Source organism: Balaenoptera musculus, chromosome 8 (assembly GCF_009873245.2).
Source record: "Balaenoptera musculus isolate JJ_BM4_2016_0621 chromosome 8, mBalMus1.pri.v3, whole genome shotgun sequence".
NCBI lineage: Eukaryota > Metazoa > Chordata > Mammalia > Artiodactyla > Balaenopteridae > Balaenoptera > Balaenoptera musculus.
The window spans coordinates 102,142,011-102,157,400 of record NC_045792.1 but is presented as its reverse complement, the minus strand read 5'-3'; the positions used below and the strand labels follow the sequence as shown (position 1 = coordinate 102,157,400).

Genomic DNA, 15,390 nt, shown 5'->3' with positions numbered 1-15,390 from the left:
TCAAGGCAGCAGGAAGTGCAGCCAGCTGCTGGCCTCAGCAGCTTCCTAGCCCCAAAGCTGCACTCCTGGAACAAATGAAGTTTCAGTCCAGCCTCAGAAGCCACCCCAGTCCAAGTAGAGGGTTTTTAGAAAGTTTGTTGCAACTGTGGAAAAGTGTAATTAAAACATACTTTTAACTCAGTTGAGAGCAGTTAAGAACTACAACTAACATACAACTAACATACAGCAGCTGACAGATTTGACCTTTCCAAAAAGGAGGTCTGAAGTGTCTCTTGCAATAGCAATTGTTTTCAGTTCTTGAGTGGAACCCACTGTTCTCTGGATCTAACTGGTTTCTGGCTTTGCGATTTGAGTGTGGAGAACTGACAGCACGGGAATCACCTGGAAGTTCATCTGACCCTCCGGAGCTGGAGCCACTCTGGGTCAGGAGCCTCCATGTCCCCTTTCAGTTGTTCACTGAGCGACAGCACCACCTAGTGGCCACCTTGCTAGGCCAGGGAACCCAGCAAAGCTCACACCCACCCCACCCTTCAGGAAGGAAGAGAGCGTGCGGGCCTGGTTCCCGGTGTTCAGTTCGCACTCAGCTCTCCCAATCCAGGCTGTGACCCCTACAGGACATTTGCTTCAAAGTCTTTTGGCAAAAAAATTACTCGGGGACATAGCAATGTATAGCCACGCCTGACTGGCTTGTTTTATTGGAGAAGAGGACGTGGAGTTAACAACGTGAAGACAGTTGGGACCTGAGGTTGGGAAGAACACCCTCCCCTCCCCTTACAAGCCCACTGCCCCAAATAAAAAATAACCAACTATGGGAGAGCAGCTGAGACAGCGACTGGGGGCAGGGGAAGGAGACCATGCGTGTGCTGGGAGGGCCCAGAGGCAGCGGCTGCACGAATACGCGAGTACAAGTCTCTGAATCTTCCTCGTACGTCTGTATAAATATATAGATAAGTTGTTCGCTTGTTTCCCCTTCTCTCCCTTCTGCTCCGTGCTGCTTGCCGCGGTCCCAGCTCCTCTTTCCACGTGAGGGTGAAGGGAAGGGGCATGACGAGCAAGTCATCACCGAATTGCGATCAGACCCACATCCATCAACTTCTGGATCTTCTGCGCTATCACAGGATTCTTTAAGTGTCTGACAAACAAGAGGCCAAGTTATTTGAAATGAGACAACCTATAAAAATTCTTACTTGCTCCCAGAGCAAGCCCCAACCAACACAAACCCCCCTGGACACCACCAACCAACAAGAGGTGGTAAGGGAGTCCTGGCAGAGACTGCCCAGGGGGACCCACACGGGCCTCCTCTGCCAGTGTTCAGAACCTGACCAGTCCTGCTCCTGGTCCTGCTGCACAGGAGTCCACGGACACAGGTTTAAGCTGAGACCATTCTCCCAGCAAAACTGGGCTTTCCAACTAACCACTTAAGCCATCGCCACTAACATATAAATGAAATCCTTCCAGCTCACCATCAACCGCCAACCTTCCAAGTAAGAATTACACTATAAATATTCCACTCAGATCACACTGCTGCCAACGTTGTGCATTCTCAATGCTTTTGTCCACCTTTTCCCCCGAAGGCCGTCTGCCCCTAACTTGACTCACTCGCTGAGCGCCTGGGGGTCCTTCTGCATCTGTTCCAGGATGAGCCGCATGGCCGGGTCACTCATTATCTGCTGCACCTCAGGGTCGGCCATGGCCCGCCGCTTCACATCTTCGGGGCTGTCATGTCGGTTGTACTGGGCCATCACGCAGCGCTGGTAACCATCTGCGGCCTCCTGCATTCCGGCAAAGCCAAAAGCGGAGGGTGTTAGCACTACCTGGCTCACTGCTGCGGCAGGTCCGAGACAACAGAGGTAACTGAGGGGAAGACAGACAAACAGAGAAACAGGCGAGAGGGAAGAATCAGAGACACGGAGGCAGCGGAGAGCTCACTGCAGGCCAGGGCAGCCCCACCTTACAGCTGGAGTCCAGGTCGAGGGCCTTCTGGTACACATCCATGGCTTTTGTGTAGTCTTTCATCGCTTCCAGGGCAGCTGCTTTCCGTGTATAACCCTTGACTACAGGCAGAAAGGGAGAGGTGAGGCATCACCTAAAACACACTTCCAAAGGCTGCTGTTTCACCTCTTCATCTGAACACCATCGTTCCTCAGCCTGACACTAGCTCCTCAATGTTACAAACCCGAAAGACACACAGGCAAAGAATATGCTCTCTCCTTCTCTCAACCCTCTGGCCAGTCAGGGGACAGAGAAGCAGCACAGAAAGGCACTTACTGAAGGTCGGTTCTAGCTGGATGCATTCCTCACAGTCCTAGGGAGGAAAGGCAAAAAAAGAATTAGGCTCATTCCTTTAGAGGAGCTACCCTAGGGCAGACTGATCACTTGGAATTACAAATCTAACTGTTCACCCAGGGCCATTACAGAACATTCTGCTTTTGTTCTAATGCTTCTGTTCTATTTTTTAAAAATTGTTATCGGAGTAGAGTTGATTTACAGGTGCTGTAAAGGTGTACAGTAAAGTAGATCATTCTTTTCCCACACAGCCATTACAGAGTATTGAGTGGAGTTCCCTGTGCTATACAGTAGGTCCTTAGTAGTTACCTATTTCATACATGGTAGTGTGTGTATGTCAATCCCAACCTCCCAATTCATCCCTCCTCCCTCTAGTGCTTCTGTTGTTCCTGGCAGCTTGGTAATTTAACAGCAGGCGCAACGAAAGGAGAGTAGAGAAGGAAGGAAAGCAGAACCAGACGGGATAACAAAGCCAGATCATGGACCATCTCATATAAGGGGACTGGGACTCTTCAAAAGGCTGATGTTATGATTTAAAAAGGAAAAAAAAACCCCAAAACCCAAAAGGTGGGGAAACTTCTAGTTTGAGAAACTAAAGAGGACATGACCACCAGATGAAACGAATGGACCTTGATATTGACAACTTTAAAACTTTATTTTAGACAACTAAGGAAATCTGAACATAGACATACAGCAGATGACATTATGGCCTGAGTTTTGCTATTATTAGGTGCTAATAATATTGTGACTGGACAGGGAGAGCCATTTCAGGAGATGTATGCTCACGAATTCAGAGGTCAAGTGCCAGAATGTATCATTTCCTTTCACAAATGGTTCGCCAAAAGTGTCAATGCTTATGGTTGAAGAAAAGGAGGAAAACATAGGTATTCTGTGTATTTTTGTCTGAAATATCTTCAAAACAAAATCACAGAGAAAAGAATGCTATGCAGTGTAGTGTGTGCACTGAGGCCCAATCAACTTCTACCAAGAAGCTCTAAGACTGGAAGCAATTCTACTCATCCCTTCCTCCCATTTGCAGATTGGGAAAGTCCTGCTCCACCTCTCAGGTGACTAACAATGTTATTCTTTGCTTTGCAAACCAACTTGCTTTTGACATTCCCCTTGTGCAGTCCCACCAGCAGCAGTGATATCTCTAGGCCAGATGGACCGAGAAGACAGTGGCATCAAACAAAACCCATCACGGGCTCAGGTACTGGGGTGTCTAGATAGATAACATTTTGTCTTGTTCCCACAAGATAGTCCAGGTTTACCTCCCAGAGAACAGTTTAAAAATCGTCAAGAGGCACAGAGTAGCTCATGTTCAAGAGAGCTATGGAGAGTAACTCCTTCAGTGTTGAACATTATCATACCTGACCATACTTGATGTGACTGACAACAGCAGATCTATCTAACTGGAGTATGGAAGAAAAGAAGAATGGTAAAGCTGCTGTGGAAAGTAAGGCAGTTCCTCAAAAAAATTAAACACAGAACTACAGTACTTCCACTGTTGCATAAAATACTTGAAAGAATTGAAACCAGGGACTCAAACAGATATCTGTACACCCATGTTCACAGCAGCACTGTCCAGAATAGCCAAAAGGTGGAAACAACCAAATGTCCATGGATGGATGGATGAACAAAAGGTGGCCTATCCACACAATGGAATATTATTCAGCCACGAAAAAGGAACTGCCGACACATGCTACAACGTGAACCTTGAAGACATTATGCTAAGTGACGTAAGCTAGACACAAAAGGTCCAGCACTGTATGATTCCACTTACAGAAGTCCCTAGAGAGATCAAATTCAGAGAGACAGAAAATACAACAGTGGTTGCCAGGGGCTGGGAGAGGGGGCTGGGGTATTAGTGTTTAGAAAATGCAGTTTCGGGGCTTCCCTGGTGGCGCAGTGGTTGAGAATCTGCCTGCCAATGCAGGGGACACAGGTTCGAGGCCTGGTCTGGGAAGATCCCACATGCCGCAGAGCAACTGGGCCCGTGAGCCACAACTACTGAGCCTGTGCGTCTGGAGCTTGTGCTCCGCAACAAGAGAGGCCACACAGTGAGAGGTCCGTGCACCGTGATGAAGAGTGGCCCCGGCTCGCCGCAACTAAAGAAAGCCCTCGCACAGAAACAAAGACCCAACACAGCCAAATATAAATTAATTAATTAAAAAAAAAAAAAAAAAAGACTGAGATCTGGGGGCTAAATTATTTTAAAAAAAGAAAATGCAGTTTCCGTTTGGGAAGATGAAACAGTTCTGGAGATGGATGTTGGTGATGGCTACACAACAATGTGAAGGTTCTTGATGCCACTCAACCATACATTTAAAATGTTAAAAAGGCAAACAACAACAAAAAATGTAAGGAAGGACAAAGGGGAGGGAAAAGGATCTACTTTCCCAAATACTCCCAACCACGAATAAATCCACAGGCCAGGACAGGGTAGAGACACAGGCCCTGTATTTTTACAAATTTCACATGTGCATCACCACCTTGAATCTATGATCAAAATAACATCAAGCTGATGCTGATGAAAACACGAAAAGAGGAAAACACACTCCTCGTGCACAGGCTACATTAACGGCTGCTCCGCATTCTCAGAGCCTCACCTTGAGTGCCAGCTGGAACTCCAGGAGTTTGGTGTAGCAGGCAGCTCGATTGCTGTACAATTTGGCATCTTTTGGGTTCCGTTTGATGGCTTCTGTATAATGCTTCATGGCCTGGGGATAGTCCCCTGAACATGGAAAAGACAAACTTAAAAAATAAAATAAAGCACACCACCAGAGCGCATCTACCACACAGTCAGCCAAGGCACAGAAAGCAACATCTACGCTGCTCTTATCCAAAAGTTCCATCATCTGAGCTGTAGGTACCTTTCTGAAAACATTCATTGCCTTTGTTCTTCTCCTCCAAGGCCAGGTCAGGGTTTATGTAGGCCAGCCGCTCTTGCTCTTTCAGGATTTTCTCTGCCTAAAAAAAATATTAATTCTTGGAATAGTCATTTAAACTCTCATAAACATTGGCCTAATAAAAAGTCTGATTAGAATTTCAATTTTCAGAGTGGCAAGATTTACCTTTTGGTTTAATGATTTTATATTCCTTACAAACTATGTATAGCTTAAGTAAGCTACAAAGATATATTGTACAGCATAAAGAATATAACCAATATTTTATAATATCTTTAAATAAAGTATAATCTATAAAAATTTTGAATCACTATGTTGTACAACTGAAGTATAATGTTGTAAACCAACTTAACCTCAATTCAAAAAAAAAATTTTATATTCCTCATCATCAAGGTGTAGGTACTATGAAGCAGAATGAACGGTATTGATGTACACTTGGTACAAAGATATGCTCTATATGAAAATGATGTATGTATTGACAGCTCAATTTTCTGCCTAATCTTTCTGTGAATAAAATCCCCCCCCTACATAATTTGGTTGTATAAGGTAAGAAGAAACTTAAATTACAGTAACCACAACACTCTCAGAACACTGACCCTCAACATCAACAAATTTATGGTGGAAACCTTGGCCGACAAAAAAGTACAGCAGAAAAAACTGAGTTATTCCCTACATGTTGTCATCATTAAGTGACAGGGGCAGCATCATATACAATGACCAAAGACAACAGATCTGTCATTAAATAGTAATGACTACAATAAATAAAACAAAAAATAGCAAAACATTCCGTATTCCCTACCCACCTGTTGGCATTTCTTGAGCACATCTGGGGTTCGGTGCTCTGCCAGAGACTTGTTGTAGAAATGGATGGCATCCTTGTACTTTTCTTCTTTGAAATAGGAGTTGCCAATTCGAGCGTAAGCTCTGACAAAGACAAGAGGAAAAAGAATTTGCTGAGGGCAGAACACAGACAACGTCAGCCCCTGCAGAGAAAAAAACACCTGCAACCAACTAGACACAAGGCCCACATCACTGCCCCAGGCACCATGCCCTTCCAACACCTCCTGTCTAGGATCCTGCAGCCTCCTTTCCAGCCCACGGCTAACAAAGTAGGTTGTGCAGCCAGCAGCCCCCTCCCCATGCAGACATGGAACCCTCCACACCGCTCAAGGCATTCCAGGTCAAGCGTACTTGGCAATCTGTCGGTAGTCTTCTCGGTTTTCTCGCCCCACTTCAATGGCCTTCTCACAAAGCTCCCGGCATTTACCATAGTCGCCCTTTTCGAAGTACACGGCTGCCAGGCAGGAGGGTCAAAAAGGAAGAGTCAGCCCATGCCTCACCCCCAGGACCACGTAACAACTCCTGCACCTGAGTCCTGGGTCTCACCTGCTTGGTTGGTTATGTAAGTCATGTTGGTGGGGTCCAGGTCCTTGGCTCTGTCATAGTGTTTCAAGGCTGTGTCAAAGTCTTTCTTCTTATAGGCTTCATTCCCCAGCTCTTTTTCTTTCAGTGCCTAGATGAGGTGTGGGAGAAGTCAGTGCTGAGCACACCTAACCAGACGGCAAAGAGAGCAACGGCCTGTGACATCACAGGTACCACGCAGCATACACAACTAACAAGGCTACAAAAGCAGATTCTCCACACCCACAGTGAAGTATCAGCTGTTAGGATGAAAAATTATAGACTTTCATCTCTGCTTCCTCTGAAACTCCCCCTATCCCACCTACTCTCCTGGATCTTTGTCAGCAAGTGAGGGCTTCTTCAGGGGATAGGAAATCCCTTCAGCATGAAAGAACTTCAGAGAGGACAACATAGTTCTGTGCTAGGTTTAATTCTGAGAGGCTGAGCAAGTTTGGTTTCTGACACGTGCTGTCTCGAGGTCTTAGCTGTCAGGCAACACCAGCAGAGAGGGTGAGGAGCAGCAGAAGGGGCTGTCCTGGTGGCAGGAGTCTTCAGCAGAGCTCACTACCACCCACGTTATAGGGCCTTTTTCCAGCTTTGCGGCACCATGAACAACCAACGCTTACCCATTTAAAGGTACTAAATTTGGCAACAATCTGCTGTTCCCATTTATAAGAAGGGAAATAAAATCGTTCAGGCACATGCCTCCTGCTCTGGAAGACTGAACGTTGTTCACTTAGCAACACAGACAACTTTCAACTACACACCACGTCCAACCAGGAAACAGAAGCGTAAGGAATGATAGACAGCATTCTTCTGGATCTCCGCAAGGACAAGGGCCACACACGACTTTACTGGCTGGCCCTGGCTGACATCCACACGGCCAGAACCACAGCGGCCGTGGGACTATGGGCTAGTAGCTTCCGCTGCCTGAAGACTTAGAGACACACGATTCCTATGAAACTGCTTGTTATGTGGACCTTTTAATATACTATTTTATTTTTAAAATATTTATTTATTATTTATTTATTTATTTTGGCTGCACTGGGTCTTAGTTGCGGCACGTGGACTCTTAGTTGTGGCATGCGAACTCTTAAGTTGCAGCATGCAAGCAGGATCCAGTTCCCACCAGGGATCGAACCCAGGCCCCCTGCATTGGGAGCACAGTCTCTTACCCACTGGACCACCAGGGAAGTCCCCTGACCATTTTAATTAACAATAGTAACTTTAGCACATACTGAGCATTCAAAAAACAATCACAGCCAATGAAAGTCTATAGATGGTCCCACCTGACACACATATTTCTAGTTGACTTGGCTGTTTCTTCTAAATGCATGATAGTAAACAGTGTTTAAAAAAAAATAAAATAAAAAGAGAGAGAGCGAGACACCTGCTTCTTATTCTCTGGAAGATCTTCTTCCATTGGCTCTGGTTTTGCCTCCTTTTTGGGAGGCGGCGGCGGTGGAGGTGTCGCAACTTCCTCGTCTTCATCCACACCGCCTAGATCGACCCCGAGGAGGACACTGAGAGTAGTCATGATACGGGGATCCTGCAATTTCCTGGTATTGGTTAAAAAAACAAAAACAAAAAACAGCACTTAGTCCTCCCCATGACTGATCTTAAACCCCATTTACTGCTAAAGCTCAGATTACTGTATATAGAAGCTTCTCACCCATGAGAAGGTTCCTAGACCCTGTACTAAAAGTTACAAATGGGGAATCCTCAACCCTTCAAATATCCATATAAAATGAGGTAACACAGACCAAATTTATTTCTTGAGACCAGCAGATACACAGAGAAATGAGTTATAGACACACTTTGTCTGATCTCAGGAGCCAGAGGGATTCAGACAGTCACAGATAGCAGTACAAGGTTTAGAGAGACCTCTTTAGATCTGACACCCTTTCAACCTTGAGTTTCCACTCCAATATACCAACAGAGAAAGGGGGTCCTATGTGTAAAGAAAGGATAGGGGCTTCCCTGGTGGCGCAGTGGTTGGGAGTCTGCCTGCCGATGCAGGGGACACGGGTTCGAGCCCTGGTGTGGGAAGATCCCACATGCCGCGGAGTGACTGGGCCCGTGAGCCACAATTACTGAGCCTGCGCGTCTGGAGCCTGTGCTCCGCAACAAGAGAGGCCGCGATGGTGAGAGGCCCGCGCACCGCGATGAAGAGTGGTCCCCACTTGCCACAACTAGAGAAAGCCCTTGCACAGAAACGAAGACCCAACACAGTCATAAATAAATAAATAAATAAATAAAAGAACGTGAATTTCTTTTAAAAAAAAAAAAAAAAAGAAAGGATAGGGTTGGTGCTAGGTCAGCATAGCAGGAGAGCAGTGAAGAGGCAGGGGAGGGTTAGAACAAACACTAGATTACTCTGATATATACTCCCCCTGACCCTTTCTAAAAATACAAATAAACAGTAAACAAAGCAATAAACTCCTACAGCTCTTTGGAGAAAAAACAAAGGGAGAAACCCTGCATTCTGGTCGAGGGAACCCCCTGCCACAGGATCCCAGGAAGAAAGCACAACGTTCATGTCCATTTCCAGAGACAAACGGTGCTGCCTTGACTTACGTGCCCAGGTCGGAGGGCTTGTTCCGCAGCTGCTCTATCAGTTCCCGGTAGGTAGGATCAGCGAGCAGAATCTTTGTCCTGGGATCACTCTCCAACTTCTGGTATAGATTAGGCATGTTGAAAGGGTTCATGAATTTCCTCTCTGTTTCAAAGGAAAGCACATCACGAGAAGTCAGTTACTATGCCCACATAGCCTACTAGACCGACACTGGGGGATGGGGGAGCCTCAAAGTTAATCCCAATTAAAAAATAATAGTAAATAAAAGGAGAAGAGCAGTATACGTGGGGCCTGCATACCTGCCAACCGGGCCTCCATATTCTGTAAACCTTCTTTGAGCTGAGGGTTGTTTGCTTCATGTTTTAAACCCTCCTCATAGGTTTGCTTGGCTTCTTCAAATCGGTTTAAGAACTCAAGAGCTGCTGCTTTTCGGGAATAGCCCTTAAACCAGCAAAGAAAAATAAAAAATAAAAGACACCTAGTGGTAAATTCCTAAGATGAACTCAAAAAAATCTATTTTACATTTCATGAAACAAAATGGGTATTCACATGAAGGCCAAAGAAAAAACAGAAAGAGGAGCAGGATGCAACAATGGTACATTATCGACCCTGCAGAACACAGCCAAATATCTAAGGTGCACACCTGCCCCTTCCCAGTTCATCTTATGACCCTAAGTGTTGTCAGTTTTTGGGTAGTGTTTTCCTTCCTAGTAGTACAAAAAATAAGACATGTCTTAACCGATGGTACCTCAGACTTGATGAAACATGCCATCATTCTGAGGAACATTCTCAAACAGGTAGGAAGAATACTGGGGGAAGGGGGATAATCAACTATGAGTCTCTCGGGATAGGCAACTAGGCAAGCCAGGAGGGCTGGTATTTAAGAACTGCCCCCAAAAGGAGTTTCTGGGCACCTGAGGAGCCCCAGCGCGCGCGCAGCTTACCTTGCCCCAGTCAGGCTTCAGGTCCACGGTTCTGCAGCCGTCCTCGTAAGCCTTCTGGTAGTCTCCTTTCTTGGCATAGGCTGCGGAACGATTGCTGTAGAGCACGTGGTTCTGGGGGTCTAACTTAATGGCTTCTGAGTAGCACTGCAACGCGTCATCGATGTTGCCAGCACTCAGGGCTTTGTTGCCCTTTTCTTTGAGCTCATTTACCTGAGAAGAAAAGGAACCAATACAGTTTCTCTCCATAAAATGTCTCTTTAGTCCCAATTTCTTAGGGGATACTCATTCCTTTCTGCAACTACGGACAAACAGGTTACTTTATGGATCAGAAAAGAGAAATCACAGATTAATTAATTTACATTTCCCACACCTTTGGGAACCAGCAAGGAAAAAATAACCAGGAAGAAGCGGCCTGACACTGTTCTTTGCTGGCTCCCCTGTGGATCAGTGAGAACTCCAGCCACTCTTCCAAAAGTCTCTACTTTGAGCTGATAAAGTCACTCTAGAACATACTCATGAGTTCCTTTTGTGGAAAAACAAATTTGTTTGCCATGGATTTCCAGAGTTCAAATGATAAACTGAACACAGGCCTAATTAGTCCTCACAGGAAGAAGCGACCAAGAAGGAAGTGGACTGAGCATGCACTGATACGTGCTTCAGCAACCTGCCGGCTCCAGGAGCATCAAGACGCTCACCTATGATCAAAGAACAATCTGTTTCCACTTACAGATGTGGTAACATGTCACAACACGATAGATTACTGGTCTGTTCCTTAACGCGTAAAGGAAAGCTAGAAAAAAACAGTTTTTGCCATGCTTAAATATTAATATGTTACTAAAAGGATGGAGAAGAATAAAGAAACACTATTTGTGGTTCAATCCACTATCCTCTCAAATATCCGGAATGAAAACAGCAGGAATGCATCAAAACGTTTAATAAAGTGACCCTGGCCCTATCAGAACAGGATCCTAATTAAAGGGCTTCTAACCAGGGAGCCCTACAAGAGGGGAGGGTCATCCCTCAAAGGCATACACACTTGGTGAGATCAAGCTGTGTCCCTCAAGACACAAAGTCATTCTTTCTTGGTACCTATCATCTGCCCATGACCCAGTGTAGTGATACAAGAAAGAATTCTGTTATGAGAAATGACTTTGGAACCTTGAGGCACACCAAATGGGAACCTCCACCAACCAGAGAGATCTTAGAGAGACAACCTCTATGAGAAAAAAGGAAAGAAACTACCAAATTTAGCAAGCAAGGGATAAAAACCTTAAAGCCCAAGATGCAGGCCAGAAGGCAAAAAGTTTAAAAACTCAACTAATACCACAAGGCAGCTGAGAACAGCTTGGTGATGTCCCTGCCTATCCTACAGAACATCTTCCAAACCGGGCACCTACCTGCAGGTCAGGAAATCAAGTTCGTACACAAGCAACACTTTAAAACATCAAATGGAATAGAAAATATCAGCATGTGGTACATATAATACAGGAAGTTGTTTTGTCTGACATGTTATACAGTTGTATGTCTGTATTGGGTCAAATTTTAAAAGTTTATCACTATGAGATTTGAAAGGTGCTTAGTTAAAAAAACACAATTTTGGACACTCAAATTTGTCCAACTTGAATATTTCCTAAAACTGAAACATGGATCTCAGAATAAAAAAAAAAAAAACAAAAAAGGAAGAAGCTACATATTGAATGGGGGCAAGACAGTAGGTTCTAACACACCTGGAATAAAATGCCAGGCCATTTGTACAACGGGCATGGTAAACGTGCAGTCCCTGAGTTTAGTCACTCACCGTCTACCTGTACGTACACTTCTACAAGAGGCAATTGCGATTAAGAAAAATTTTTTTCCTCTTTTGATAATGGCGGGATGAGAGCTTTTCTTGAATTTAACACAGCAATATGTTTCTCACATCAGCCCTCTGTTTCTTGTCTGTATCACAGCCTACTGAATCCCAGATACAATTTAATTATCACAAGGGCGCCAAATGTTTATTAACCTCTCCGTTTCCACTCTAATTTTTAAAAATTTAGCGAAGAGGCCCCAGGTTTGGCTAAAAGAGCAATACCCATACTAAGGCAAAAGGTTCGGCTTTGTAGATCACACCTGAACACCCGAGCTGTCCCCCCCACTCCCCCCAGTCAATCATTACAGCCTAATAACAGCTTCCAATTGAATAAAACCTCTCTGGGCTTTTCACAACCCTCAGGCCACAGAGGGTACAATTAAATCACTGAAAGCAACTAGCAGCAGCTTCAAACTCGGCCCCCCAATAATGCTGAGCGGAGTTAAATAACTTACTTTTACTGTTTACCTGTATATTCTATATTTTCTAAGCAACTAATTCCTCCTTCTGCAATTTGAAACCGAAGTTTTATAAGTATCAGTCCTGTTACTCTTGAATCGCACGCACACAAAAAGAAAAACGAGAAGGGGGAGGAGCCGCACATACGTTTGTAAAACACTGGTAGGGATGAAATTCATTCCAAGGACTTTTGCTGCACCCTCCCCTTTCCTGCATCATGAAAAGAAGTCGGCCTGCTGCTCGTCATACCTTCACTCAACACTCTTCCATCCCGGCCTTTTCAGATGCAGAGAAGTAGGGTTTTCCCCAACCGGCTACTAAGAATACAGCTACTTCCAGTGTATTCCCGTCCCCGCTCCCCGAATTCCTCCAAGTTAACTGTGCCAAGTCCTGGGTAGCCTCTTCGTCCGCAATTTCTAATCCCCCTTTCACATGACGAACTCCCAGAGATTGACCCGATCCCTCCTGCCTTTCGCAAGGCCCCTCGCCCACCTCCATCCCTCCCAGCGCCTCGGGCGCCATCCCCCTGCTCAGCCTGGACCTACTTCCCGAGAGACCTCCGGAGTCCGGCCGCGACTCCTCTTCCCGCCGAGAGCCGGACTTAATGCCGAACTGATACGTCTCTCAGCCCATCTCGCCGAGTCGGGTGGCGACAGGCGCTGAGCCGAACCCGCGCTCCCCACAGCCAACCCTCGCTCCCCGCCCGCCCGCCGCGGCCCTCACTCCCTCGCCGCCCCAGCTGCTCCGCCGGCCCCGGCCCCCACCCCGGCCGCCCCGGCCTCCCCGATCGGGTTCCCGCCCCGCTCCTCCAGCCGCGGCCTAGCCTCGGAGGGTCACCGAGCGGCCCCGGGCCTCAGTCCGCCCCTCCCCCTTCACCTGCTCCATAGCCCGGCCCGGAACCCAGTTGAATACACTCCGTCCGCTCCGCGTTCCCAACCGCACGCGCCGCCTTCTGGAACCTACTAGAAGCTGCCGGGACCCCCAGATCCCGCCCCTTCCTCTCGGGCTCACTGGTCGCGCTCCTCTAGGGGTCTTTGTGAGCTTTTCTACTATTGGCTTGAAGTCTAGCCCATCATCTTTGCTTCTCTCTCACTGGACAATATGGAGAACCCTGCCTCCCCCGCATCTCGGGATTGGACGTTCCCCTAAAAGCTCCGCCCACCATAAGCTCTATGATTGGAGGGAAGGGCAGACCTCTGCGACAATGATTGGTCACTTGGTCCGCCAATCGTGGCCGCGTTGGCCGCGCCCATTGGTCCTGTTCTTTCTGGAAATTTCCACCTCTCCCATTGGGCTGACGGACTCCATGACGGAATCGCCTTCAGATTTTAAAAAATTTCAATTGGGCGGTGAGTTGCAGACACTTTGCTCTGATAGGTTAAAATTGCTGCCCTTCAAAGAGCAGGGTGGGGTTTTACTATAGCCGTGGTTTATGGGAGTCCGAGGCCACAGCCGCCGTCTGCCGCGGTGGTTCCCAAGGCTGCGGTGCTGGCGGGGTTGCTAGCGATGCTGGCCGCTTCCTTTCTCGCTCTGCGGGGAGTGTGGCCGAGGCAATTCGCTCCTCCCCGGCGGCAGAGAGACCTGGTCCTTCGCCCGAGCGTCGGGCTCGGGGGTCCCAGCCTGGGGTCGGGGGGGCGGTTGGCCGTTTGGGTCGGCTTCGGGAGAGCCCCCCGACGCGTCCCCGGATCCCGCTGTTGGATTTGGGTGTTCCAAAATCCCGCGTGGTGGTGAAGGCGCTGGGGCTTGGGTAGGACAGGCCTGGAATCTCATCTTGGCGGGGACCCTCCGTGGAATCGCACCACCTCTATGAACCTTTCGGGAAGAGGGTTTGGTAATCCAGGGCCGTGGATCGTTCATATTTATGCAGTAGAGTATTTAGCACTTAATGAAGGGGAGGTATCTCCGTTATTCGGAGGTAAAGGGGTGAGGGAGACAAAAGACCTCACTGAGGTGCTCCATCACCTGGCGGGCGGCGGCGGCCTGGGCGGTCCTTAAAATCTCGGCTCTTCTGCCAAGAGGCAGGGCAGGTACCCGGAGAGAAGCGAAAGGATTTAGAACGTGAGAGAGAAATGATTTTTCGTCCTGGACCAGCATGTGGTTCACGGAACAAAGCAGCCGCATGACGGTCTGGAGGGAGCTTAGTTGAGGGTCTTGGGCCCTGCTGTGACCTCTCTCCCCCGCCCCCGCTGGGTAATGCCATCCCTTCCCAGGGTTTTAACTGCCCTCTATGCTACTAGGTTGTCTCCACAGCGTCCTTTTCCATCCCAGCTGTCTGACCCATTCTCGACACTACAGCCAAGGTCACTGTAGATCCGCTTGCCTGATAACCCCCTCCTTTGCTCGAAACTCTTGGAGGCTTTTACACTGGGGATCAGGGCCTGTCTAACATGGCAGGCCTACTTTTCCCACCTCTTCTTTCCCTGTCCTCCACCTTCAGCACCAGTCTCCAGCCGCACTGACCTGTCTGTTCCTTGAACTAGGTGGGCTCCTTCACTTTGGGCCTGCCTGCAAGATGTTTCCTCTGCTGGGATCGCCCTTCCACCAACTCTCCCAGGTTAGCGTCTCCTCAGGTCTTTCAGGCTGAGATGATCTGACAGGGTTCCTTGACGACCTGCCCCCAATGAACTCACAAATTTCTGCCCACCTATTATTTGCTTTCACAGCATCATGGTCTACACATGTGTCCAATCACATATTAAACCAGAGACTGTGGTATCTGTACCACATTTTGTAGGGCCTACAAGGGCTTTGTGTCTTTTCCTTTAGATCCTTGTCTTCCAGGTGCGTTGTGCAGCGTTTTGCACATAGCAGGTAATCATTAATTCATCAAATATGCCCTATCATTTTTTAGGTGTAATTGTGGGCACTGGGGAAAAGCAGTGAGCAATCCTGACAAAAATCACTGTTTTTGTGGTGCTCATTTTAGTGAGAGAGACAAACTAAAAAAAGTTTGCATAGTGTATCTGC

The 15,390-nt window shown here is 47.3% G+C and overlaps 1 protein-coding gene across 1 annotated transcript; it reads right to left on the bottom strand.

The window, feature by feature from the left end:
* Positions 1-662: 662 nt before the first annotated feature.
* On the bottom strand, positions 663-13,452 carry STIP1 (stress induced phosphoprotein 1). The gene is made up of 14 exons (XM_036861696.1): positions 13,300-13,452; positions 10,113-10,322; positions 9,468-9,609; positions 9,171-9,312; positions 7,984-8,152; positions 6,579-6,705; positions 6,384-6,486; positions 5,996-6,116; positions 5,160-5,256; positions 4,896-5,020; positions 2,269-2,305; positions 1,951-2,054; positions 1,600-1,772; positions 663-1,132 (listed from the first exon to the last, which is right to left on the bottom strand). The coding sequence occupies exons 1-14, from the start codon at positions 13,306-13,308 to the stop codon at positions 1,060-1,062; spliced, it is 1,632 nt and encodes a 543-aa protein (XP_036717591.1). The 5' UTR covers positions 13,309-13,452; the 3' UTR covers positions 663-1,059.
* Positions 13,453-15,390: the final 1,938 nt, after the last annotated feature.

What these genes read in the sequence shown, in the direction of transcription:
- STIP1 (XM_036861696.1), bottom strand. An exon ending in TGAAGCCTGACTGGGGCAAG is followed by an intron (nt 9,610 to 10,112) that starts GTAAGCTGCGCG and finishes TGCTGGTTTAAG; the next exon opens with GGCTATTCCCGAAAAGCAGC. An exon ending in AAGCCCTCCGACCTGGGCAC is followed by an intron (nt 8,153 to 9,170) that starts GTAAGTCAAGGC and finishes AACCAATACCAG; the next exon opens with GAAATTGCAGGATCCCCGTA.